General features: G+C 41.6%; 2 protein-coding genes across 3 annotated transcripts in view; one reads left to right on the plus strand and one right to left on the minus strand.

Moving 5' to 3' along the window:
* Window positions 1-26,259, minus strand: part of SPART (spartin) — a 378,687-nt gene that overhangs the window by 80,086 nt on the left and 272,342 nt on the right. The window lies entirely within an intron of this gene.
* On the plus strand, window positions 14,415-23,765 carry CCNA1 (cyclin A1). 2 transcript variants are annotated; one of them, XM_067016157.1, is made up of 9 exons: window positions 14,415-14,604; window positions 15,094-15,282; window positions 18,396-18,642; window positions 18,834-18,958; window positions 19,406-19,629; window positions 20,668-20,872; window positions 22,053-22,166; window positions 23,064-23,197; window positions 23,504-23,765. In XM_067016157.1, exons 2-9 carry the CDS (start codon window positions 15,115-15,117, stop codon window positions 23,550-23,552), a joined length of 1,266 nt encoding a protein of 421 aa, XP_066872258.1. In that variant the 5' UTR covers window positions 14,415-14,604; window positions 15,094-15,114; the 3' UTR covers window positions 23,553-23,765. The 2 variants fall into 2 exon arrangements, with proteins under 2 accessions (XP_066872258.1, XP_058898287.1); XM_059042304.2 differs by lacking the exon at window positions 14,415-14,604 and having other exon boundaries at window positions 15,058-15,282.

The following is a 26,259-nucleotide window of genomic DNA, read 5'->3' on the forward strand; positions in this document are numbered from 1 at the left end:
AAGTGCAGCTATGACACTCAATCCAAGATGGCGGTGGGGCCGTGGGCAGAGACGCTGTGCCCACCCAGCACTGCGATCTGGAGCCTGAGCAGCACAGCTGCCCCCAGCCCCCCACCCCCTCCCTGAGATCCCTATAAAGCAGCCCTGCCCACGGCGTGTCGGGAGACCATGTCCTCTAGAGCCAGAGCTCACACCTCTCCACTCTTTGATCAAAGATTAAAGCCTTCCTTTGCTTCTGAACCTAACTCAGTCTCGTTCTATTGGCTCCATCAACACTGAGCAGGGGGACCCTTGCTGGGGGCCGACTTGGGAGGGCTGGTAACCTTGGGAGCTCACATCTGGCTGATTTGGGGAATCCTAAGTTCTGAGCTGAGGGTATGTATCTCCATAGAAGGCCTGTATTTGCTTCTGCCAGGTGCTCCAAGACACTGCCAACTTTTAAATGTTTGGTGCTTCCTGGGTGCTGTAGGTAGTATGATTTGAAACACAAATCCAAGTGAAAGGGGCAAAGTTAAAAATTCTCAGGTGAGAATTCCTGGGTTTTATATTACTTTTTTACTCGGAGCAGGACTCAGAATACAAAGTTTCCTGGTTTTCTCCCTTTTCCCAGGGGCAAAAAAAAAAAAATTTTTTTTTTCTAGTTCACCATTTTAATAAGGGGGAAGTCTTTTGAGTGCACTAGTGTCTTCTGGGGCCTGGATTCTAACTCTGCTTTGCTCAGGTCTAAGGCCTTCCTTCTTATTCCATAACAATCATTAAAACCCAGGGTTCTTTTTACTATATTTGAGATGTTTTTGTGGGGGAATAGTTAACTTTGCAGTACGTGCTATATCACTGAAAGGAACTACAGACTTTGACAGTGGACATACCTCCTGGACCATTTCATATTAAATATGTAAAGAAATCAGGAATTATGACTTAAGAACCATATAAAGTCTGGTAATATTTTTCTTAGCATTTTTTGATAAAGGACAAAAATATCAGCTAGTTGGTATATGACAAAAGTTGATGTATGTAATGAAATTCTGAGAAGCACTGTATTTTAGGATAATACAGATATTATGTTTATTCTAACATGATAGCCACAAGACTACTAGTGCAATTTGGTACTTACTAATGAATATCATTACTCGGTTGAGGTGCTCAGGTTTTTAGCTTTAGCACCTTAAAAATGTATCTTTTTATATAGTTAAAGGAAATTGGCTTTGATCCATGTGTATGTATGTATACACTGAGAGTAGTTCACAGTAGAACTATTAGTTTAAACTGTGTGAAGCTAATATATATCTTCCTTGAAAAGAATTCCACTAAAAAGGAGCCAACTGTCCCTTAAATGTCATTTAGTAGAAGTTCCATCTGATATCAAATTTGTGGTGTTTCATACAAATTCCATTCTTACCAATAGATTGGTGAAGGTATGCTACTTTTTAGATTTTGACACTTACTTTTTGCAGATTGTTATTAAATGGAGGAAGACTAGCCGCTTTTCATGTTAATATCCTAGGAGTTCTCCATCAGTTTCTAGTCCAGTGGTAGATTAAGCAGACATCTCTTAAAGATATCTAGTTTAGATTTACTCTGGGGAACCACTAACTCATTCATATTGAGCCAAAGGGAAGCTGGGAACAGACAGACTCAGGAGCCAGCTTCTCTATTTCAGTATTTGTAGAACTCACCAGGGAGTTATGGGGAGTCCTCACACAGCCTGGGGGAAAGCTCCTTCTCTGTAAACATGAAAGCTGAAACACATGTAGATTGTTAGAGTGTTTATTAATAAATGAACGCAGTGGAATAATAATAATGATGATGACGATGATGATTAAAGAAACAAGGCTCTTGTTCTCCACTGTTCAGATAATCGTGAGGTCAGCTGAGGTCTCGTAGTTAGATTAGCTTTCATATATTAGTTCCTTCTTTATGTAAGATTCTCTTATTTTGTATGTTCTCGGGTATACATCTTATTCTTGCCAACCTGAGGATTATAACCCAGGAAACAGTCTTTTTTTTTTTTTTCTTATCTTTTGGCTGTGCCACGTGGCATGTGGGATCTTAGTTCCTCCACCAGGGATTGAACTTGCACCGCCTGCATTGGCAGCGTGGAGTCTTAACCACTGGACCACCAAGAAGTTCCTCGGGTATATATTTTAAATAATTTTTTAAAATTAATTAATTTATTTATTTTTGGCTGCGTTGGGTCTCCGTTGCTGCACGCGGGCTTTTCTCTAGTTGTGGAGAGTGGGGGTTACTCTTCATTTCGGCACACGGGCTTCTCATTGCGGTGGCTTCTCTTGTTGTGGAGCACGGGCTCTAGTAGTTGTGGCACACGGGCTTAGTTACTCCGGGCTCAGTAGTTGTGGTGTGCAGGCTTAGTTGCTCCGCGGCATGTGGGATCTTCCCAGACCAGGGCTCGAAGCCATGTCCCCTGCATCGGCAGGCGGATTCTCAACCACTGCGTCACCAGGGAAGCCCATTTTAAATAATTTTTGGGAAATGTATCTGGCATCTAGGTGTTCTGCTGCAGGAGGATTTAAAAACACCTGTCTACCCTCTTGCCAGAAGCAGACTATCCTAGCCATCTTGTATCCCTTAGTTTTGATTCTTAGTAGGTAACTGTCATGTTTTTGTTAAATGCAATAATAAGCACATTCGTCAAATCACTGTTAAAAACAAAACTGAGAGAGATACTATCAGCTTCATTACCGAGCAGTAGTTTATCCCAAACATATGTGTTTTCTCAGCTGACCTTTTTGTTCATTGTTTGACTTTGGAATTTCAAGAAAACAATATAAGTAAGAGAAATAACGTCAAAACAGCCCTTTAAATTTTCTTTCCAAAGCAACTTTAGATAATGCATTGCCATTTGTAACTTGGTCCTTTTTCTGGAGTGGTTTTCTTTGTCTTAGCAAACAAATAACAACAACAACAAAAATCTCTGACGTCTCTAAATACTCTATTTTTCCTAGAGCTTCTATGATATCTCTGTAGTGTAAGTAAATCTGAAAAGCTTTGCGGATAAATGTTTGAAAATGAATTTTATATCATTTCTAAAATCTGGCAAGGGAAATTATCTCTAAAGATAGCAATCTCATTGACTTGGCAGCTTAATTAAACCTTAATCACCTTTTCAATATTTTCATTGTTGAGGAGTGCATGTTCCCATAAGGTAAAGAGTCAGCCATCTAGAGCTTGAAAGATAAAATATATAATTTTCATAAAGGTCCTGAAATCCTTAGACACTGGTTGAGCAATAACACAGAATTAAATAGAACTGTCAGCACTGAATCTATCAGCGAGACTGAGAGTCATAGCCGGTGACCTGTGCTCCAGAGGGAGGAGCTTAGACCCTTGTGCAAGAGAGGGTATTTGAAAATGTCACTGTTTTAAATATAGAATTTAATACAGAATTTAAAACAATTGGTAAGACCAATTCACAGCCACTATTAGAAAAGTAGGGAGTAGATTATAAATTCTGAGGACAGGAACCCATGTCTCTCTTGTGTACTGTTGCATTCCCAATACCTAAGAAAGTTCCTGCCACAGAGTAGGTGCCCAATAAATGTTTGCTGGAAAATAGATGGGATGAATACAGAAACAGGAAGGGACAATGAAGCTTTATAGTTTTATGTACAGTTTGGATTCTCAGCTGAGAGCCTTCCCATGAATCCAAACTCTGCCCATTTACAGCTTAACAGTAGGAGAAGACTGCAAGATTGTTAGAGAGAAAATAGCAATCATTATTTCACTTTCATTCTAAATATGTTCTAAAAAATACTTATAAAGACACCCAGCATGGATAAATATCAGGTTAATTTTTAGAAATCAGATATAAAAACATAAACTAAAATGTTTGGTAATACTTATTATTTTGTGAAACATCCTAACAACTGCAAAAATATAATCAATTGATAAATTACAAGTCAAACTTATCATGGTAAGGTATTATATGAAAGAATATATTCATTCAAACTTTTAAAAAGTTCTACGAATATGTTAAATCAAAGGTAGCAGTAGGGGCTGGATTTGAAAGTATTTTAGAGGCATATCTAGAAAGCTACTAAGGAAATCAGAATTTGGGAGTTACGCCTATTTCTGTTCTGAGAAACAGTATTTCATAATAGTAAAATAATTCCTATTTATTTTATGTAAAATATAATGAATTTAAGTTCTTAAATTATAAGCTTTTTCCAAAGTTAACATGCAGTGTATGTTGTTTTTTTTTTTTCGCAAAAGAACATAAGAATGTTCAGAAAAAAAATTGGTGTGCAATTTTGTTTTTACCTAATTCAGATCCCTATCTCTCCCCAAAAATGCACTTTCAAAGTGAAAAATTAGGGCTTCCCTGGTGGCGCAGTGGTTGAGAGTCCACCTGCCGATGCAGGGGACACGGGTTCATGCCCCGGTCCGGGAAGATCCCACACAGAGCGGCTGAGCGTCCGGAGCCTGTGCTCTGCAACGGGAGAGGCCACAACAACGAGAGGCCCGCGTACCACACACACACACACAAAGTGGAAAATGAAGAGAGCAGCTTGTAGGAAAAAGTGATTAAACAAAGTCTTTTTGATTAATGACTTAAATCAAAATTTGAATGGATATGTTTAAATCAGTTCCACCCTGAAACACCCTTAGAATACTTTGCTACACATTATTAATTTATTCAAATGGTTTAGAATTTGCATTTTATTTGTCACATAGAAATCACTGCTATTGTTGAGCTAACAGATGGTCAGTCCTCAACAGATTGCAGTTTATTAGAAGGAAAGAGGAACATTACACCCCAACATATCTGGGGAACATGCCCAGCCCTGTTCCTCCAGCTTCAGAAGCTTTTCTCCTTTATTTCTCCCAGTGGGATTCAATTCTTTTGCAGTGTTCCTTCCTCACGACTGCTTTGGTCGCTGCTTGAAATCAACAGAAACTTTAATCTGAAGATCAGAAGTTTTCATTTAGCTTATTCCTCTGGTCTTAGCAACACAAGAAATTTGTTTTTTTCTGTATTTCTTCAGTAAAAGGATACAAAATCAGGGTCCTACAAAACGCAGACAACTTAAAAATGGTTCAGTTCTAGTAGGATAAAATACTGACTGTGGATTCAAAGTAAACAAAAAGAAACAAAGAAAATATCTACTATTTTCATCACCTCGGATATTGCTCAGAGTATTATTTCCAAATCCCATTTATAAAGTACACATTACGTCATCACTATTTATTTGAACTTGTTTTCATTAACTGGGTAAATAAATTTCCTGGTTATTTTCCCAAAGGGCTGGCATAGCAACACTTGGTTAGACTGATCTCTCTAACTCCCTAGCTTCCTGTCTCTCCCTCCAGCTTGAATTACAAACTCTCCATTTCTCTCTTTTTAGCACCTGTTTCTGCCACCTTCAGTAAAAATTTGTAGTTTGTTCTAAATGAATTCTCTTGGGTTTGAAAGCCAAAAATAACTCATAACTCTAGCTATATATCATCTATATTCATTGAAATTGTAAAGATTTCGCCCAGAAAATTTCTACTTGAAAAACCTATCATCTTAATAACGTTCCTGTTATTCCCAGCACATCTCTAGAATTTTTAATCACTATAGTGTTCTTGTTTTATCAAGTAAATTAATATACAAAGGAAAGCGCTATGGAATCTATTAAAGAATAATCCTACTCAATTAAGGAAACTACAGAGAGAAATGATTTGTTTCCCATAATATCAAGAAGCAGAATTGTGAGCGCACTGCTGCATAAATTAACTCTTATCTTCTGGAAAGCTGAAGATCGTTCCTACAGATAAAGTGTTTCCTTCTGTCAGGAAGCAAGAAACAAAACAATGGATCCCAAATAAGGACGGATCTTGGGTGCTGATGAAATACTGGTAGAGATGAAGATTTCACAAACACTGGTACCAATCTGAGAGGTGAGTTCTCAAATCAAGGAAGGAGGGTATGAATTTGGTCACAAAATTCAACATACAATTTTAGTAACAAAAATAAAACTTAAGCTGAAATTTATATAAACTATTATATAAGTCCAGCATTCAGCAAATCCAAGTAAATAGTTACAGCTATAAAATGAAATGGCGAAGGTTTAATTCGCCAGGTGAAAAGAAGAATCCAACTTGATCTTTCAGTTGTGCTGGTTCTATCTCTGGATTATTGCCTGATTGGGGAAAATGATGAACTTTTCATTTTAACAAGGAAAAATGCAATTTCTGGATGAATTTTCCTTGTTCATTTATAAATGGGTCTTCTTTATGAATCACATGGTGAAGTCAATTTTTCTCATAGAGCCTACACTAAATAGATGGTTTTGTGTCAATATTTATTCGTGTACTTTATCCCAAATTATGGTATAAGAATAATTTGGGAGGAAGCTAGACAAGATATACTTTCACATTTGCATATACAGTAGAATTAGACTGTCCATGATGCCTCAATGCTCTGTGACTGTTCTCAACCATCAAATATTCTAATGCTGCATTGACCAATATGGTAGCTGCTAGCTAGACATAACTATGTAAATTAAGGTAAAAATTCAGTTCTTCAGTTGAACTGGCTACATTTCAATGCTCAATCACTATACTTGGCCACTCATTATTATATAGGACAGTGAGGATATAGAACATTTCCGCCATTGCAGAAAGTTCTATTGGACAGTGCTGTTGGTCTGATCCTGTAACTCACCCGGATAATTTACTTCATTAATAGTGATTTTTTTCTTATTCAGCAATTAATATTGTTTATTATAGGAAATTCAAAAACTATAGATATGCCGAATGAATTTACTTATAATCAGCTAATCCTATGATGCACAGATAACTACTAAATACCTGGTATTTATTGTTGGTGCTTTCTCTAAGCATATAAAAAAATTTTTTTAATGCAACACACTAAACACTTTATACTTTATACTTTTATATCTCCTGAAATTATGAACATGTCTGATGTTATTTAAAAAATCGATATTATTTTACATGGCTGCATAATAGTTATTCAGACTACTGCTATCTTTGAAGTTATTTATGATCACTTTCTTAGGTAAATCCTGGAATTAGAAGTCATGTGTGTTAAATTATTTCTGAAACTTCACGTTCAGGAGCTGAATCTTGAAAGAGAAGTCTGAACCCAAGTGTCCTCATCTGTGTAAAACAAGATTTAATGAAATAACTTCCATCCCCTTCCAGCTTTCCAAGTCTAAGAATGTTTTCAATGAGTGCCAAAATCTGAAGTTACTAAAAAGGAAAAAAGAAACAAACACATAGGCTTGAAAAAGCAAATTTAAGAAATCAGTGTGTTTTCTCTCCGACACATACAGTATTACATGAGTTCAGGTATTTGGGAGAGCAGGGAAAAGATATGACCACAGGGTGGCAGTAGCACACAATGAGCTTTATTTCGGTGCTGCTTTGAGAGGTTTGCATGGGGGGCGTGAAGGGGTAGGTGGGAAGTTCCACCAACCATGAGACCTTCAGCAAACAATGGTGTGGGGTCACCACCCAAAAGAAAAAGACAACAAGGGCATTCCTGGGAAAGAGAGGAAACGGAGAGGGAAGTTACACGTCCAGGGGGGTGTCACTCTGCAACACGAGGAGTCTCTGGGTCAGAGAGCTCCAAAGGGCAGCAGGGACTTGGGGGCTTTTAAAGTCCCAGTGTTTGTTTATCTGAGGCTAACAGATGTTGGGTACGGTTTCATAGGAAATGCAAAGCAGGCAGGCTCTAAATGACTAAAACCTATGCTTTTGGGGGGGTGTATTCAAAACAATTGGATGTGCCAGAATTTGAGTTTAGGACTGGCCGGCTTTTGAGCTAATAATGGTCCTGGCCTGCTGTGAACAAATTAACAACATTGGGCCAACATACCCAGGCCATCTTTGGCTCATTTATGTAACAACTGTAAATTACATCTTATTATTCAGTCATTTAATCTGCAAACATTAAATGCCCACTCTGTTCTGGGCACTGTGCCAGGAGATCCTACAAAGTTGAATAAGATGCAGTCCTTGACCTCAGGGGGCTTATGGTCCTGGAAGAGGGCCTCTTGAATGGAAGAGTGGTACCCTGAAACAGCAAACGGGAAGCTGTGGATCTTTTATTCTTCATGGGTTTTCCTGGTATAACCATGTAACTGCTAATTACAATGGGGATACTAGACAAACACTTGAAAAATGTGTTACAATCTCCATTACCTCCATCCCCATCATCACCCCCTGAAAACAGGTGCAATTCAATATTATCATAATACATATATACATAGGGATGGAGATGGAGGGTCCTGGACAGGTATTAGGAAAGACTTCTATCATTATGATGTACAAAATTAAACTTGTTCTTCACTTCCTTTTTCCTCTGAAACCAGTTAATTTGGCATTCCTACTTCTGTCAACCTTACTATTGCTCCATCAACCTGACCTAGAAATTGCAAAATTACGTTCGCCTCCATCTTCTCCTTCAAAAAACAAAACATCCAGTCAGTTGCTAAGTCATGTGGATTCCACACGCATGGTGACTTTATTGAGTCTCTTTTCCTTTCTGTGCCCACAGCATGGTCCTGGTTCAGGTGTTATTTCCTTCAGCAATTGTTTCCTAACGCATCTCCTACTCCCAAATCCTGGGCTATTCATTGCTCTCAGATTGTTTTCCTATAAATATAGTTCTAATGTTGTGATTCCTCTGTTCAAACGTCTCACAGCAAACTCCTCACTCGCACTCAGGACCCTACATGATGATCCTAATGATCCTGATTGTCTATTATCACCAACTTGTATTCGATATTATAAACTCAGGCGCCACAAAGCACCAGCATCCCCCACAACTTGTTTTGCAATTTCTTTCTCAGTGTCTTTACTCATGCAATAGTTTCTTCCCCAAACAATCAACCCAAACCCTGCTTATCAAAACTGGGTCTAAATTTCAAGGCTAAACACAAAAGCGCCACCTTCAGGAAAACTTTCCTGATTTTCTTAATTAACTGAAAACTCACCTGGACTTTAACCAGAACTTTCTCTGGACTTCTTAGACAACACAGCCTCACTCTACCTTGTGGGTAAATCATTTGTGTATTTGTTTTCTTCCTCTATAAGACTGAACTTTGAGCAAGACTATTATTCACTTATGTAACCCCTATGTCTATCACAACAATTAAAATGTGTTGCACTCTTCATTATAGAACACAATGCACTTCATATGGACACAGTGGTTTTGACTGACTGTTGACTAGGCAAAAGGTTCATTAATGATAAAAATTAATTCTGGTAATATGGACAAAAACACTAAGCTGCCTTATTTAGTCAAAATATATTAGATGCCTAAAAAAGAACACATATACACGCGGTCAACTTTATGACTCGTTGCTATAAGGAAAAGTTATATGTGTTTGAGATATTTTTTATCCAGATAGAAGTTTCATATAGTGAGGACTATATGAATTCTCTAGGCTAGATAGTCCTGATAGTAATAAAAAAGGCATAAGAAGCCTGCAACAAGATTTTGATATTTTTGGTCTTTAGCATGAAAAACTTTGTTTTGCTAAAAATCTAGGTTCAGAATGGGAACCAATCTCATTTGTTGCAACCACTGTTGATATTAATTTACAGATGAGCAATAAAAGGACTGAGGTAATGCAAAACAAATTTTACAAATATTCTGTGATTTACCGGCAGGAGGATTTAATTAACAAAAATATTAATATGCAGAAAATATTAATAAATGATTACTGGAGTGAACAGGACATGAGCCTGTTTTCAGATATGGTATTCATCAAGACAAAGTCACAGACAGGTGATGTGAAGATTCCATAATGTTTTCAACTAGAGATTCCGAGAATTAGAGATAAACATAAACCACAGAAAATCTATTTTATAGAATTAACTGTGTCATAGAACTGATGGTAAAATAATTGATTTTCACAGAAAAACTGGTATAAGCAGTACTATAAACTAAAAAGATATAGCCAATACATGACAGCTAACTTTAACGATGCAATGACCTCATAACAACATATGGGTCATCAGATGAATTTTAGATCTAGGAAAGGTTGGGTAAAATCCAGGTTCTTGACTTCCTCTAATAATAAACTGATTTTCAGTTAAGATCTGGCAACTCAAAACTTTTCAAATTATTTAAACCACAATGGCTCCACCATCCCACTGAAACTTATTTTTCCCTTGGTACAGAGTTTTGGGGAGGCTACTGCCAGAGGCCTCAAGCCTGCAGTGATGGGTATCTAATTTTAATAGTGCACCTCTAGGTGAGCACATTACTGGGGTCTGACTCATGGTTACTAAAGCCACCAGAACCAGCTTCCTCTCACCCAAGTTGCTGGGACGTGGACTTCTTCATGAGACAGTTGTTGTGGAGTCTGCCCTAGAACAAGGACAGACAGTCTTGAGGGGTATTTTGAGACACCACAGTTTATTGCTTTCCCTTGGGAGACTGTGAATAAACATTGCTGAAAATTCTTGTCCTTTGGGTTTCCCCTTTCTAGAATAAATGTAGACTATACCATCTGTCCTGCAAAAAAAATTGTTTACTCTAATCATCTTTATTATCAGATCTGGATACTGCTTCCAAATCTCCACAGCAACATGCATTCTTCCTTTTCACTAGGTTCTTACTGCTCTCTGTTCATACATCTGTGCACCCCATGATGAAATAAACACTAATTATGCTGCACCTTATATAACAATCTATTTACCTTCTCCTTGTCTGAACAAAAAGCTCCTTGAGAGCAGGGATCCTTTTTAATTGTCCCATATCCAGCTACTGCCTGGTATAAGATGGATGCTCAAAAAAATATTTGTAAAATGAGTGAATAGTAGACTTTGGCCACTATCATGTACGTATTCAAACTATTTTCATTCAGAGAAAGTGACTTTACAAACTTCAGTGAAAACTAACTTCACCTGCTACGTATTAAGGGATCCACTTTGCACCACCCCAGGATATAAGCTTCCTAAGGAGGTAAATTTTTTGGCTGGTTCTCAAACTGGACTCACTGGATCCTTTGGTCAAGTGGGCTGAAGTGTCACAAATCGCCCGCCATCCCCAGCATCTGTCCCTCATCTTACCACATAGTTATGTTCTAAATTTAAATGTATATTGAGAATAGCAGAGGCATGTCCATGAACAGGCAAAAGAAGTCCCTAAAAGGGACAGAGGTCCTTAAAAAAAAAAATCTCTTCTACTTTTTCATCCCTATGCTGAAAATCAACTTAATTTCCTACAAATGAATGAAAACTGAAATGTTTGAATAGAAGGTTAATTACTAGCTACAATGAGCAAATGGAAGAGAAGTAATAACAGCTTCTGAACTGCCAGGTAATTGCAGCCAAACAGAAAAGACTGTCTTTGAATTGAAATTTGGAGGGGGGAGGAATCAGTTTTAATAGGACTTTGGGGATTTAAAAATCCCTAGTAAAGAATCCAGCTGTCATCCTTCTCATGGAAATTAATCCTAGCATCAAAACTAGCCGAGCACTGAATGTCAGGCAGGAAGTGCTGACCAAGTAAAATGTTAAACTAAGAAATTGTTATATTAGCATACAAGTTATATCAAATATTTTAGACATTAAAGATGTATTTATAATAAAATGTATTGTTCACTTCTCAATATATTAATAAATAGTTTATGTAATTATGCAGACATTGAAAATCTACTTGACTTTGAGTCCTAAACCTGATTTTGTTACACTAATAGCATTATTGATATAATTATGAATCTCACTAAAACTGCATAATTTGTGAGAAAGTCCTTTCTATTCTCTCTGCTCCTATTTTTCCTAATTATAAGGCCATGGTTTCCATTTAAATTTTTTATAAAAATTGTGCACCTATTTATTAGTTGAGTTTGTTTTTATGCCATCAATCATTACTTGTTCAAATATTTAGTGATGATTTTTTTAAAAAAACTCTGGAAATCCATAAGTATTGCACAAGCTATATAAATATCTGAATTTATATGTATGCACATATAAAAAATACATAAAAGTTCACCTGAATTACTCTCCAATTTAAGATCTGAGCAGAGGACTTCAATGATTTAATACTGAATTCTAAGGCAGCACAACAATAAACTCATAAGCCACATATCATTTCCCTTTGCCAAGTTTAACAAAGTGGATGGATGGAGAAAGAAAAAAAGATGGTAACATGTAATGATAATAATAATATTTCATATTCATTAAGGCCGGATTAGGCTGCAGCTATTCACATGAGAGAGGGTAGGGGAAAATGGGTATGAAATAATCCGAGGGTCCCATCTGGTTAAGAGTTATTTTCTTTTTAAAAGGTATTTTTCAGACTAAAGACAGCTGAGAGGCTCCAGACACCTTAGTAGCCTCCTCTTCTGGTCCTGACCAGATTGAGTCAGGACACTCAGCTTCAAAGAGCTGCCTCTCCAGGAGGCCAGCGCTACCCTTTCCTTGCTTGAGCTTCAATCTCAGAAAAGAGGATCAAGACGACAGGCTCTAGGAACAAACACTGCACTGGCTCCTTTGTTTTGGAAGAAAGGCAGAGTATGAGGTTCTCCGTCACTTTTGTCAAGGAAATCAGATCAAAAGGGATGTACAGAGGGTCAGGTCACGTTGAGTGCACGAACTCTAGTCCTGCCAAAGCAACCCCGGATCTTGGCAAAACTTGTTCCTGAGTCCAAAGTGGATCCCCACCACTGAGGCCTTCAGCGTCCCCAGAAATCACAACAGTGTAAATAGGTGGAGGAGGGGTCCCAAGACTTCCAAAAGCAGCGCTAGGCGGGAAGGGAGCAGAAAGGCTCTTTTCCTCCAGCATTTGGTGCCTGCCTACGTCTGTTGTCGCAATCAAGATGTTACCAGAGCTCCTGTGTTGCCTTCATACTCAGAGGCATAGGAATTGCAGGGTGCAAAGGGCTCGGATCGCTGCTTCCCAATGAATGAAAGTTGGTGATAAACGTATAGAAGTTAGTTTCATATTAAACAAAATCACTTTCTGCTCTCCTCCTGCACCCAGCACTGATTTCCAAGATGCTTCCCAACTGCCTCTTAACATCTGACTCGAACAAACGCTTTCATCCTCACTTTCTGTAGAATACTTCAATTTTCCCATTAAATTAATGCATACCCAGCTCACTGGGTGAACACATTAATAAATACTTAAGAAAAAAATTTTGGTAAGATTAACAATCATTTCCATTCAAAATAAGGTGACAACTAACCAGTTCTAAAAATGGCCATTTGAATGGTTTTAGTGGTCTGCTTTAGAAACTTTGGGATGGGGTGTTTAAAAAAATAAAAACAGACAAAAGCAGTAACATATGTAATATGTGTGTGTGCATGCGCACACGCACACACGAATATTTTCAAAAAATAAAGATTCTTCTACCTGGCTTGCCGGTTACCTCTGCCGGTGCCACGCCTCCCTAGTTTCCAAGGACCTCTCTTCCCTTCCCGAGTGGCCAGGGCCCCTTCTTCCTACCCTCACCTCTACCCCAAAGTAGGCCCCCTGCTTCCCCGCCACCTTGCCATGGACCCCAATGCAAGGATTCCCTCCCCACGTGGCCAGGCCCCCTGCCCAGCCCCTAGTTCGGAGCCTCACTACTGTCCCCCTCAACGTCCCAGGCCCCATTGCTGCCACCCGCGTTCCTTCCTCTTCCTGGGCCACTATCTCCGCGTTCCTGGACAAGCTTCACGCTGTGGCTGCCGAACCTGTCGGGGAAAACCTCCCGTGGGGACTGCGAGCACCACGTGCGACCCTAAAACCCCAGATCTCTCCCGCCCTGCCGGGTTACATGCACCAGAACCCGGGCCAGCCAGGCGCGGCCTCTGGTGCGCAAGGACCCAAAATGACCGAGGACACGCCGCCACCACGAATTAAGAGGCCCCGGAGCAAACCAGGTGCCAACTCGCTGCTACTTGGCCTCTCTCCAGGAGGAGGTGTAGGTGTGTGAGCCGGGGAAGGGGAGCGAGCCGCGCTCTCAGGCGGGCGCGGTCAAGGCGCCGCGGCCTGCGCAGCCCCGAGGGCCCTGCGTCGCTCTCCCGAGCCAAGGTTCTCAGGAGCGGGCCGCGGAAAAGACGTTAGCGGGAGGAGTTAGCGGCTGTTGGGAGAACGGGTTCAAGGAAACAGTCCCTTCCAAACCCCGGCCATCGCGGGGTGGGCCTCCTTCCTCCCTCCCAGGCATCTGCCACAAGAGGCGCGGGTACCCACGGCGACCGCCCGCCTGGGCACGCCCGAGCAGGTCCGAGTAGGTGGAGCCGGGGTCCGTCGCCGCTTGTCCCCACCCAGGCCTGAACGCCCTGGGGTCGCGTGCGTCCTTCCGGACATGCCAGGTGAGGGGACGCCATAGCGATGCTGCCTCAGAGCGCGCACGCCCCCTGCGGTTGGCATGGAAACGGCCCCCGCGAGGCCCGGGAGCTCCGCTGATTGGCCGATTTAACAGACGCGGGGAGGGAGTGTTGAAACTAAATAGCTCTGAGCGCTGGGCCACCAAAGCTGGGACTCCGGCGCCCCGACTGGAATCTATTAACATCTCGGTCTCCTTCCGCCCGGCCCCGTCCCCTTCGGCGGCTCCTCATTCCCATTCTTCATGTGCACTTGCTAATTGTTTGAGACAGATGTATAAAGATATAAGACGGAGAAGAACGAGGCCCGCTGTGGGTTCCAAGCAGGTTTTGGGGCCTTCTGTCTTGTGGGAGAAGGGCCGCGGAAGAGCACCCTGCTTATCACTTGGGAAAGGGACGTACTTTCCCACAGTGATGTATCCTGGGTCATTTGTTTGCAGGCAAGGGAGGTGGTGGGGTGACGAATAAGCATCATAGCCCGGAAAGACACGGGCTTGTAGGTTTGGACTCCCAATTAACGTGGGGCTTAGTGTCTCGGCTTGGTGGTTTGTCACATGTCTCTTTCTCTCCTTCCGGCCGTCATCGAGATCTTGGAAGAAAGCCTGGAGAGATTCAAATCACTGTTTTGGTTCAAAGCAGCTTTGATCGCTTGCACTGTGGCTTAGGCCCTTTCAGCCCTAATAATTGCAGGGAAGATATCTGTCACAGTGCTCTCTCTTCTGGAGATTCGCTGCATCCTTGGAGCCCCTGGTGGAAGAGGTTGATTAACCGGCTTGTCTGTTTCTCCTTCCTTGCTAGCAGTAACCTGTGGAGACTGAGGCTATGCATCTCAGCAGCTCCAAGAGTGGAGTAGTGCTGGCTCCAGTGTCCCGAGGTCCTCCTGATGCCTGTCAGATGATAACCAGAGCCCAGCTTGGCCAGGATCCGCCACAAAGAACAGTACTAGGGGTGCTAACTGAGAATGGGCAGTACTGGAGGACCTGTGGCCAGGTAATGCCTGAGAAGAGCCAGGAAGGCTACGCGTTGAGAAGGGCTTTCATGTCTTGGTGGGAGGTGGGTTTCTCTTGAAATTTTACCTCCAAACACTTCTTGAGTATTCAACCATGGAATCTGGACTATAGAGACATTGATTTTTTTTTTTTTTTAAAGATCACATCGTCAGGTCCCTTTTCCAGCTAGAATCATGAATAATTTTCTTTGTTATTTTGCCAATATCAAGGAAGTAACACATACTGTTTAGGTCAAGTATGTGTAAAGTCAGTTAAGTTCTGGGCTAAAAGGAAATGTGAATGCCTCAAAATAAACTATGGAACCGGGTATCTTCCAGATTGGAGTGGTATTCAGATTGATCTAGGCTGTGCCTGAAGCATCCTGGATAACCTTTGTTAAGCTCAGTGGTGATGGTGTTAGAATCAGGATTGGATCCCGCTATACTAGATTACTTCCAAATGCATACTTCAAAAGTCGGCTTCTCCTCCGGACAAAGGACAGTTAGGCAAACGGATCATGGGCCATCTGATATCAGTTGCTTGTGCTTAACTGATCATAGGTACCTCCTTTAACAGACTGTAAACAAATTCAGACACTTAAAAAGCGAATGAGGAGTTTGGATCCTTAAGAATGAATTTTGAAATAAAAAAAAATTCCTCAAGTATGTTATTAGTCAAGCTTCTCATAACTGTGCCTGAAGCCTGTACTGCACATCTATAGTGGAATGAAGTTGGCAATAGTACAGTGGAATAGGTGGGGAGGTATCCTTTCCATTGTATACGTGAGAAAATTTGAGAGGTTTAAGAACACCCCCCCCCCCAAAAAAAAAGTCATGATGGAGGCCAGGTCAGAAGCCTCATCTACTGACTCATCTACTGACTGTTCAAGGCATCTGTGTTTTGGTGGCATCTGGTTATGGGAGGAAAATTACCCAGAGTAATCTGTTACAAGCTTTGGAAAAAACTGAGTAAAGGTGGTTTTAACAAACTTAATTTGCTTAGCGATGTTTACTTCTTTAAACCTGAAGTCTAAAACGTCTCATGAATTGGTAGTTTCTCCTATGCTCACTTTAAATTCATAACCGTTAGCTAACCTCTGTGTTGCCAGGCACTACCTCTACATTTCCCAGTTCTATTCCCCTACAACCTTCTTTTTTTTTTTTTTTTTTTTTTTTTTTTTTTGTGGTATGCGGGCCTCTCACTGTTGTGGCCTCTCCGGTTGCGGAGCACAGGCTCCGGACGCGCAGGCCTAGCGGCCATGGCTCACGGGCTTAGTTGCTCCGCGGCACGTGGGATCTTCCCGGACCAGGGCACGAACCCGCGTCTCCTGCATCGGCAGGCTGACTCTCAACCACTGCGCCACCAGGGAAGCCCCTACAACCTTCTTATAGAAATCTTCTGTTTTATACTTTCCCTTCTCTTTATCCTCCAGAGCCTCTTATCTCCATCCTTCCTCTCAGCTAAGAACTTTATATCCTATTTTTCCTAGAAATATAGATGCAACCAGAAGAGAATTTCCACATGCTCCCATGTATCATATACTCTGCCATCCCCTTCCTGCTTCATGACCCATGTGTCCCTGCTCTCATGTAAGGTGAACCCCCGTGTGTGCAGCACACCTGATGCCCTCTTGCCTCTTCAAGGATATCATTCCATCAGCTCTTCTTTCTCAGTTTTCTCTTCTCTACTGGGTCAAACCCAGAAGCATGTAAATATATTGTGATTTTTTTTTTTTTTTTTTCAGTCTTAAAAACCTTCCAGCTACAAAGCTCTTGGCAGCAACTGTCTCATTTACGGCAGTGTTTCTTGAGAGTCTGTCTACTCATCCATCAGGATGAGGATTTTGGACATCAGGTTTTCTGCTGTATTCCCAGTGTTTAGAATAGTGCCTGGCCAGGGTAGCATGCAAGTGTTTGTTGAATGAATACTCTGTCTCAAATTCTTCTCTTGTTGTCTTTGACTCAATTCTTAATCCTTTCCTTACTTGACTGATTGGCAGCATTTGACACTATTGATCACTCTTTATTCCTTGAAATGGTTTCTTCTCACTCAGCCTGGAAAACACGGCTCTCTCCTGGTTTCCCACCTAGCTCACTGGCCACACCTCCTCAATATCTTGGTTCTTCCTCATCCAATATCTAAAAGCTAGAGTGTGCCAGGGCTTAGTATTTGGTCTGAATCTGCACGCACTCCCTTAGCAATCTCTTCAAGTCTCCTGGTATTAAATACCATCTATCTGTTGATGACCCCTTCTTCTATCTCCAGTCTGGACCTCTCAGCTATGTTGCAGGCTCACATGGTGAGCTGCCTACTTGATGTCTCCACTTGGATCATGCAGTAGGCATCTCAAACTTAGGCGAAACCAAACACCAGCCTGGCCCCAGACTGCTCTTCCCAAAGTGTTTCTCATCTCAGGAATTGGAATATACATCCTTCCTGTTATTCAACCCCCAAACCTTTGTCATCCTTGACCCTTCTTTTCCTTCCAACCCACATCTAATTTGCTGAGAAAATACTATTGGCTGTATTTTTTAAATGTCTAGACCCTCATTTATTATTCTCACTATGTCATATAATAAGGTTCTACATCTTACAGGAGAACTTAGGCATAGTATGCATTTCTAAAATCATCATGTTTCTAAGTAACTAGGTTTAAATGGGACCTTTACAGGAGCCTGTTGACTAAAAGTTAACTATTTAAAGAGGACAATAGGAACTCAGTAACTGTGTGTCAAGAACCTTGCTGGGTTGGTATAAAAGCCTGTCATGCTACAAGCACAAAAACTGATTTACAATTTTCCACCCACATGTGGTACCTAGTTCACTTTGGAGGAGAGCTATAGTTTTTCTTTTTTTCTATAATCTTGAGTTCCCTTTGATAAATACATGAGGAAGATGACAAAGTTTAGTTAGCTCCTTTCCCACATGTCAAATGTAGACAAAGGGCAAAGTCATCCTTTGGAAGCTTCATTTTCTGAAATTCAACTGCAGACATAGATATTTCAATTTACGATTCCTCTCATCTTTCCAGCCTGCTGGTTTGAGTCACATGGGTTCTTAGCGCCTATGAGGGCTACGGGGTGGCCTCTAACAAGAAACTTAACCCTTTTCTAGGGGATCACAACACTCAGGTGTTTCTCTGGGTCAGAAAATGCCTTCCCTCCAGCTGGCAAGAAAGCTCTGTCTGACAGCGGGGTTCAGGTGCCAGCCAAGCAAGGACTTGACATGCACGCGGACGAGCCTGAGCAAAGGGACAGAGACAACCGCACAGGGCGAGAGGGGGTGGCATTTGAGGACGTCTGTGAAGTCGACACCAGCACACTCAAGTCAGACCTTCACTTCCTGCTGGATTTTAACACAGGTAATGGGACTCACCTGTGGCTGATGGTACCCTGTCTTTATAATCATCTGCAGCATTTAGTGGCATGTAACTAGCAAGAGAACAAACACCCTGAAGTAGTAACTATTTTCACAACTGCCTGTAGAGGGTTAGTGGATGGAACTAGTTTTTAAATTAAATGTTCTTACCTGATAATGTTGAACCCCCTGCAGTTTCCCCTATGCTGGTAGATTCATCTCTCCACTCCCAGTCTGAAGATGCATCAGATTTTGGTACAGATGTGATAAATGTGACTGAATATGCTGAAGAAATTCATCAGTACCTTAGAGAAGCTGAAGTGAGTTTTCCCAACTTCTCCTTCAATTTCCAGCACCCCAAGCACTTCATATTAAGATAGTTATACACTCTTGGCCATAACCACTAGTGAATGGCATTCTTGTGACATCTAAACATGAGAACATTTATGAAAAATAATAGTTGTGAGGTGAGTAGCAGTTATTTGGACTATTTCTCTTTGACTCAAAGGGTTTGTATGTTAAGCATTTCACTCTTGGGGATAAAGATTATTGCCATTTTCCCTCTCCTTTAAGTCATCTGTTAACTAATTGCATTACAGAACCAGACTTTCACACTTTCTTCCATATCATGGTAAAGATTTTTCTGGCTCTTGACTGAGTTTCCTGCTAACCTTTGCTCATGAGAGTTTTAAAAATAGCAACTGTTCTGTGGCGTAATCTTTCTAACATAGCAACTATTTGAATATCAAAACTCTTTCCCCAAACAGGTAAGACGCAGGCCCAAAGTGCACTACATGAGGAAGCAACCAGACATCACAGAAGGCATGCGAACGATTCTGGTGGACTGGCTGGTTGAGGTGGGAGAAGAATATAAGTTTCGGGCAGAGACTCTCTACCTGGCCGTCAACTTCCTGGACAGGTTTCTTTCCTGCATGTCTGTTCTGAGAGGGAAACTGCAGCTTGTAGGAACAGCAGCTCTTCTCCTGGCTTCGTAAGTGTTCTTCGGCTCAAATAATGTGAAACTTCAGCCTGTCAAAACACTTGACTTCCGTTCCCATTTATTGGAGGAATGCAGTGCTTCATAAGTAAAACTTATTCATGCCTCCTTTGATAGAATGTCATCATTTTTACAGTGTTTACTGAGAATATGAATCTTACCACATGTTCACTCTTCCATTTGGATGTTTAAGATTCTCTTAACAAGGAGTTCAATATCATGACTAAGGCAGCCATCAGCTCAAATTCAGGATCCGATTTAACTGTTTTGTGGTATAGTCTTTTGGCTGTATTCTAGTATGAGTAAGTGTCCTATTAAAAGAGATTTTGGTTATATAAAAGCCTTCTTCATGATCTAGCAAGTGACTCATAATAACACAGTTTATTTGGTTATAGTGAATAAACTATTTTAGCTGGTACCTGTTACTATCAGTCATTCATAACAATATCTAATTGTGTACAAAAGGGCTAGGTTGTGGCTAATCTTCTTTTAAATAAGTGACCTGCTAGTGAATGGTAGTTTCCTTTCTATTCTTCTGGTCTCAGACATTATACTTATTAATGCCTAAAATTTTGCAAAAATTTCCCTACAGAAAGGAGAAACAAAAACAAAACCAAAGAATTGGTAACAGTGAAGTTGTATCATTATCTATCTCTTGGATACATAGCATCTTTTGCTAATTCAATAGAGAAAACTGAACATGATCTTTCAAAAACAATCTAAGACCGAAGGAGTTTTTTCCTACCATTGTGTTCAACATAACATTCTTTTCCAAAAGATGGTTTGAAGTCTATAGAATTAAGAGGAATTTACCCACATGTCTGTCATTCAGAATCTTTCAGCATATCAGAAGCCAAAACCTAAAATTCCCAGTTGGAAATTGTTTCTTTACTATCTCGTAGCAGTAAGTACGACATATCCTTGTCATAAGGATAAGTCTGCAAGGGCCATGTGACAGGCATGGTTGTGACAGCACAAGAGGGAGAGCACAGGGTCGAAGCTTTACTTCCCCAAATTCTTTCCCTTTTGTAGGAAATATGAAGAAATATATCCACCTGAAGTAGATGAGTTTGTCTATATAACTGATGATACCTACACAAAACGACAACTGCTGAGAATGGAACACCTGCTCCTGAAGGTCCTGGCTTTTGACCTGACTGTGCCAACCACCAACCAGTTTCTCCTTCAGTACTTAAGGAGGCAAGGGGTGTGTGTCAGGACTGAGAACCTGGCCAAGGTAGGCCACGTGACTTCCAAAAACTTCAGTGCCAAATGGATAAAAAAAGCAGCCTCCTTCAGTTCTTCCTTCCCTTTCTGTTCTTTGCCTTGGGCCCAGAAAAGCATTTTGGCAACTGGAAGAGAACTAATTCTAAGAACATGACTTCTGCTTACGAGACATTACTATTAATCGTGTTTGGCAGACATGGGTTGTCTAATCACCCAGGTCTTAGAAAGAAAAAATTTAAGCTTGGAAACTGTTCTCTTGTTATATACAGACCACATGCAAGCAATAACTCTTAGGTTTACAGAATGGGAACAAGATAAATATGGCTCTGGCTCTAATCTCGTCCTAACTTGTTAAGTAATGAAGCACTATTTGGTCATTTGGAGTTCTAGAACTTTAGTTGAAGATACTAAAGTATTGGTTTGGAAAACTTGGTTTCCATCCATAATGATCTAATATATCTGGTATTTATATGCTATGCAAAGAGTAATAAGGATGTCTCTATAAATTTCTCAATATGTTTCTTTTAATTTGATAAGTTCCCACTGGTACTGTTCTAGCCTCTGAACTGCATGTATTTGCCTGATAAATTGATAGCTTTTTTTTTTTTTTTTTGCGGTACGTGGGCCTCTCACTGTGTGGCCTCTCCTGTTGCGGAGCACAGGCTCCGGACGCGCAGGCTCAGAGGCCATGGCCTACGGGCCTATCCGGTCTGCAGCATGTGGGATCTTCCCGGACCGGGGCATGAACCCGTGTCCCCTGCATCGGCAGGTGGACTCTCAACCACTGCACCACCAGGGAAGCCCCAAATTAACAGCTTTAACATGGACATATTTTTGCCTTTGGCTGAAGGCTCTAGTCTGCTCCAGTGGCCAGAGCAATGCCACTTGACCAGCATAAACCTGCACTACTAGTATAAGTAACCCATCACATATACTGTATCATTAGGCCAAATACTTGCCTATCCATTTTGAAATTTACTTGAAATTTATTACAATGTAAATGTTATTCTGGTTATGGACAGGCATAGCAATTATTAACCCAGTGAATAATTTTGAGCATCTATTTCTGCGCTCATCACTAGATGCACACTGAACAAAGATGACACAGTTTGTCCCCTTGACATTTCTAGGTTTGCTTGTAACCTTAGTCAAATTTCTAATTCCAATGAGATTTTCTCTCTTGTGCTTAGTATGTAGCAGAACTGAGTCTCCTTGAAGCTGACCCATTCTTGAAATACCTTCCTTCACTGATCGCTGCAGCTGCTTATTGCCTGGCAAACTATACTGTGAACAGGCACTTCTGGGTAAGATTCTAGTTGCTTCTTTCTAGATGAACCTCAAAGCCTATCTAAAGTCTGCTCAGTAACGCTGTAGGCTTAGAATGGGCTGGCCTCTTATGAAGGAGAGTTACTTTACTAAGGAACTGGTTGCCTTGCCAGCAGACTACAATGTGCTGATGGGTACTGCAGGTCAGTCTTCATGGCTTGGACTCAGTGGCTTAGCTCACTGGGGAGCAGAGGTTGCAGGAAGTCAAGGGGATGGTGGTGGCAAGCTCACTGAATGGAAGCAGGTCAGGAAACCTCAACACCCACCTTTATGCAAGGAGGGCTGTTGTAGTATAAGCATTGACCACTTCAAGGCAAAAGATGTTGACTTTTCCCCTCTGTGTAAAATAACCTGGGTCCAGTTAGGATGGTCAGAGTTTGTATCAGGCTTTCAAAGGAACGGGGCAGTTAGCATTGCTTCTTGGCTTGTGACAGTTGGCAAGATTAGAGATGGGCCCCTAAGATTTGGTTCTGAACGCTCACTTTGTGCTACAAGAGTGGGGCATCTACTTTTATTTTTCTAGAATTCTTATTTTTTATTCTGAATTTGGCTAAGACTCATTCATATTCTATTTAAGTAGAGTGTACAGGTAAGTAAAGGCTCTTTAGAGGCCAGTAAAATATCCTGCTCATGAAAGAATAAACTGTCCCCTAATTGAGCATTATAATTGTACAATATGAGCAAATTTAGAACTCTGTTTTTCCTAATATCTTATTTCTAAAGTCTCTGAGGAAGGATTACAGTTTCTTTTGAGATGAACATGGATACTTACTAAGTGATTAATCTCCTTTATTTCACAGTTTTATCTTCAGACTTCTGATATCTTATAAAGCTATATGATGCAATTTTCTTCTTTTGTCTTTTGTTTTGATTAGCCAGAAACCCTTGCTACGTTTACAGGCTATTCATTAAGTGAAATTGTGCCTTGCCTGAGTGAGCTGCATAAAGTATGCCTGGGTATTCCCCATCGACCTCAGCAAGCGATTAGGGAGAAGTACAAGGCTTCAAAGTAAGCTCCTGAAATTCTCTTATCTAGGCTCACTATTTAAAGCTTTAACGAGTGATAGTAATTTCAGAATTAAAAATACAACAAATTGTATATTTGGTGCTAGGGTGGAAAAGTAAGGTTTCATGTCAAATCAAGCAGATCAGTTTGGAGGGGCCTAGATTTATAATTTGTCAGCGTGTAGTACATCTAGTCAGCCAGCTCCTTCCATTGTGTTAAAACCACTACAAAGTTTTCTGTGGCCCACATGAGATTTTATGAAACCAAAGTCCTTGGCTTGTGCTGAACTTGCTTTGGGTCTCATTTCAGGTACATGCACGTGTCTCTCGTGGAACCACCCGCAGTCCTTCCTCTATGATAAGTTTCAGAGCCGAAGCGCTTTCAGAACTTAATCTCCAGATCAACAGAATTGGTCTTGATTTTTATAGGTTTCTGCAGGTTGGGTCAAACTAGTGTTGCTATGATATAGATGACATATTTTTTAGAATGTAAATGTATTGAGGTTCTCTTAGACATTGGTAGCTTGTAATATAGTCTAAACTTAATAAAGAATAAACAGCTTGCCTTCCGACCACGTGTTAGGCTTATTTACTGATTACCATGGCTGACACACCTGCCTGGAATTTTAGTTGAGAGTATTACAAATGTCATCTTTATTTCAAGAATGCTTCTGTGTTGGTTCTATAAATCTGGCATGCTATTAGGATGAAGTGTTCTGAGGAATCCAGAGACTGTCATGTGTGGTAAATAGCTACTCTGAGACTCTTTCCTTCCTGTCTTCTTACTCCTCATGTAGTTCTCCATAAATTGGCAAGGGATGAACTCCAAGCCTAAACAGATTATGAAGGGATGTAAAGAAGCACACGGTCTGTTCTAGTTTCCCTGTTGGACCTTAGGCAGTAAAGACAGTGGGTTGAGGACTGAGTTGGTCAGGTAACTCTGAGGGGTAATTTACATTTAATTCTAACTCAGGGAAATGATGCCTACTTTTTAAAGGGATACCATTATGGCAACATCCAGTTTTGATTTAGTCACTCATCAAGCATATATTTTAGCCCTAGAGGATGCTCAGAGAGGTAGAAAAAGAAAATTTTACCAGAGGATGGGACCTCAGAATAATTAAGCTAATCTCTCATATTCGTCCCTTCGGAGATATCCACGCTAAACGCAGCTCAAACTCAAGTTATTCACGATCCTACAGTTCAACTCACTACACATTCATATATGGCTCCTTTCAGCAGCACTTACATAGTACACAAGATGAGGAAAACTGAAGCAAAAACACACAGTTTCAACTTTCTTTTAAAGATTGGTAGGCAAATCAAGAATAGACTTGGGGGGCTTCCCTGGCGGCGCAGTGGTTGGGGGTCCGCCTGCCGATGCAGGGGACACGGGTTCATGCCCCGGTCCGGGAAGATCCCACATGCCGCGGAGCGGCTGGGCCCGTGAGCCATGGCCGCTGAGCCTGAGCGTCCGGAGCCTGTGCTCCGCAACGGGAGAGGCCACAGCAGTGAGGCCCGCATACCACAAAAAAAAAAAAAAAAAAAAAGAAAAAGAATAGACTTGGGGGGCTTCCGTGGTGGCGCAGTGGTTGGGGGTCTGCCTGCCGATGCAGGGGACACGGGTTCGTGCCCCGGTCCGGGAAGATCCCACGTGCCGCGGAGCGGCTGGGCCCGTGAGCCATGGCCGCTGAGCCTGCGCGTCCGGAGCCTGTGCTCCGCAAAGGGAGAGGCCACAGCAGTGAGAGGCCCGCGTACCGCAAAAAAAAAAAAAAAAAAAAAAAGAATAGACTTGGCCTTGAGGGAGAGTGGTGCTTACTGGGGATTGAATAGAAATTTTGTTAACCTCCAGATTAGTAGCCCTGGATCAGTAGGCCCTGGAGGCACACTGGCCTTCTGGCGGTGTGTGTTCTGCCTCACAGAAAGGGGTGATGTGGATTTACGCCTTTAAAATAATGGCATAGCATCTCATTTCAGCCTTATTTTTCCTCTCTCCCCCCCTCCCCCCCCAAGCACTGAAAGCAAGAGCCAGGGAAGTGGGAAGATTGACGTATCTGTTTGGAGTGGATAATTTGATGTGGCAGTTCTGACATTTAGGGCTAGAGAAGGGCTGGGAAAGATGCATAAAGTTGAGATGATACGTCAAAGTAGACTGTCTCACAGAAATAAAACGTAATAGGGGTTATTTTCCCGATGCCTGAATCCATCTCTGTCCTCGTGCTCCCGTTGTCACTGCCTTGGCTTAGTTCCCGTCATTTCTCATATGCACCCCTCACTGTAGCAACCTCCTGATGGCTCTTCAGTTTCCTTTTCCCTGTTTCCAGGGTTTTCTGAAGTGAAGTTGATGGCATCTCTTTCCTGCGTCTAATTCTTCAATGCCGCATCACCACCGGGATAAGATGGGGGCAATATGCAGGCTCTTGAATGAGCCACACCCTGCCCACTCAGATCTAACAGCTTCTGCTTTAGTTAACCGTGCCGAGTCCCTTCGAGTTCTCTGATCGCCTTGTTCCCCCTTCTTTTACTCCCTCGCACACGCTGATCTCTCTCTCTAAACATTTCCCACTTCCCTTTACTGCTTGGCAACCTCCGAGGTGATTCTTTAGATCTGGCCTTTGGCCCCACAACCCCATCAGCCTCAGGGTAAATGTCTCCCGTGATAACTGGCTGCTACTTTTCTCCCCTCCTAGAGCACACATTTCATCCCTGTCCTCCTAGCATCTGGCTTCATCCTAGAGATTCAATAATATTTTGTTGAGGGCTTCCCTGGTGGCGCAGTGGTTGAGAGTCCGCCTGCCGATGCAGGGGACGCGGGTTCGTGCCCCGGTCCGGGAAGATCCCACATGCCGCGGAGCGGCTGGGCCCGTGAGCCGTGGCCGCTGAGCCTGTGCCCCGCAACGGGAGAGGCCACAACAGTGAGAGGCGCGCGTACCGCACACACACACACACAAATAATAATCATATTTTGTTGAATGAATGGATTATACCTTTTATAGGCAGTCACTAGCCCTCAGTTTAATCAAATCTAAAGTGATACTGCTGGGAAGCATAAAGCTTTGCAAAGTA

The sequence above is a fragment of the Kogia breviceps genome, chromosome 16 (assembly GCF_026419965.1).
Source record: "Kogia breviceps isolate mKogBre1 chromosome 16, mKogBre1 haplotype 1, whole genome shotgun sequence".
Classification (NCBI taxonomy): Eukaryota; Metazoa; Chordata; class Mammalia; order Artiodactyla; family Physeteridae; genus Kogia; species Kogia breviceps.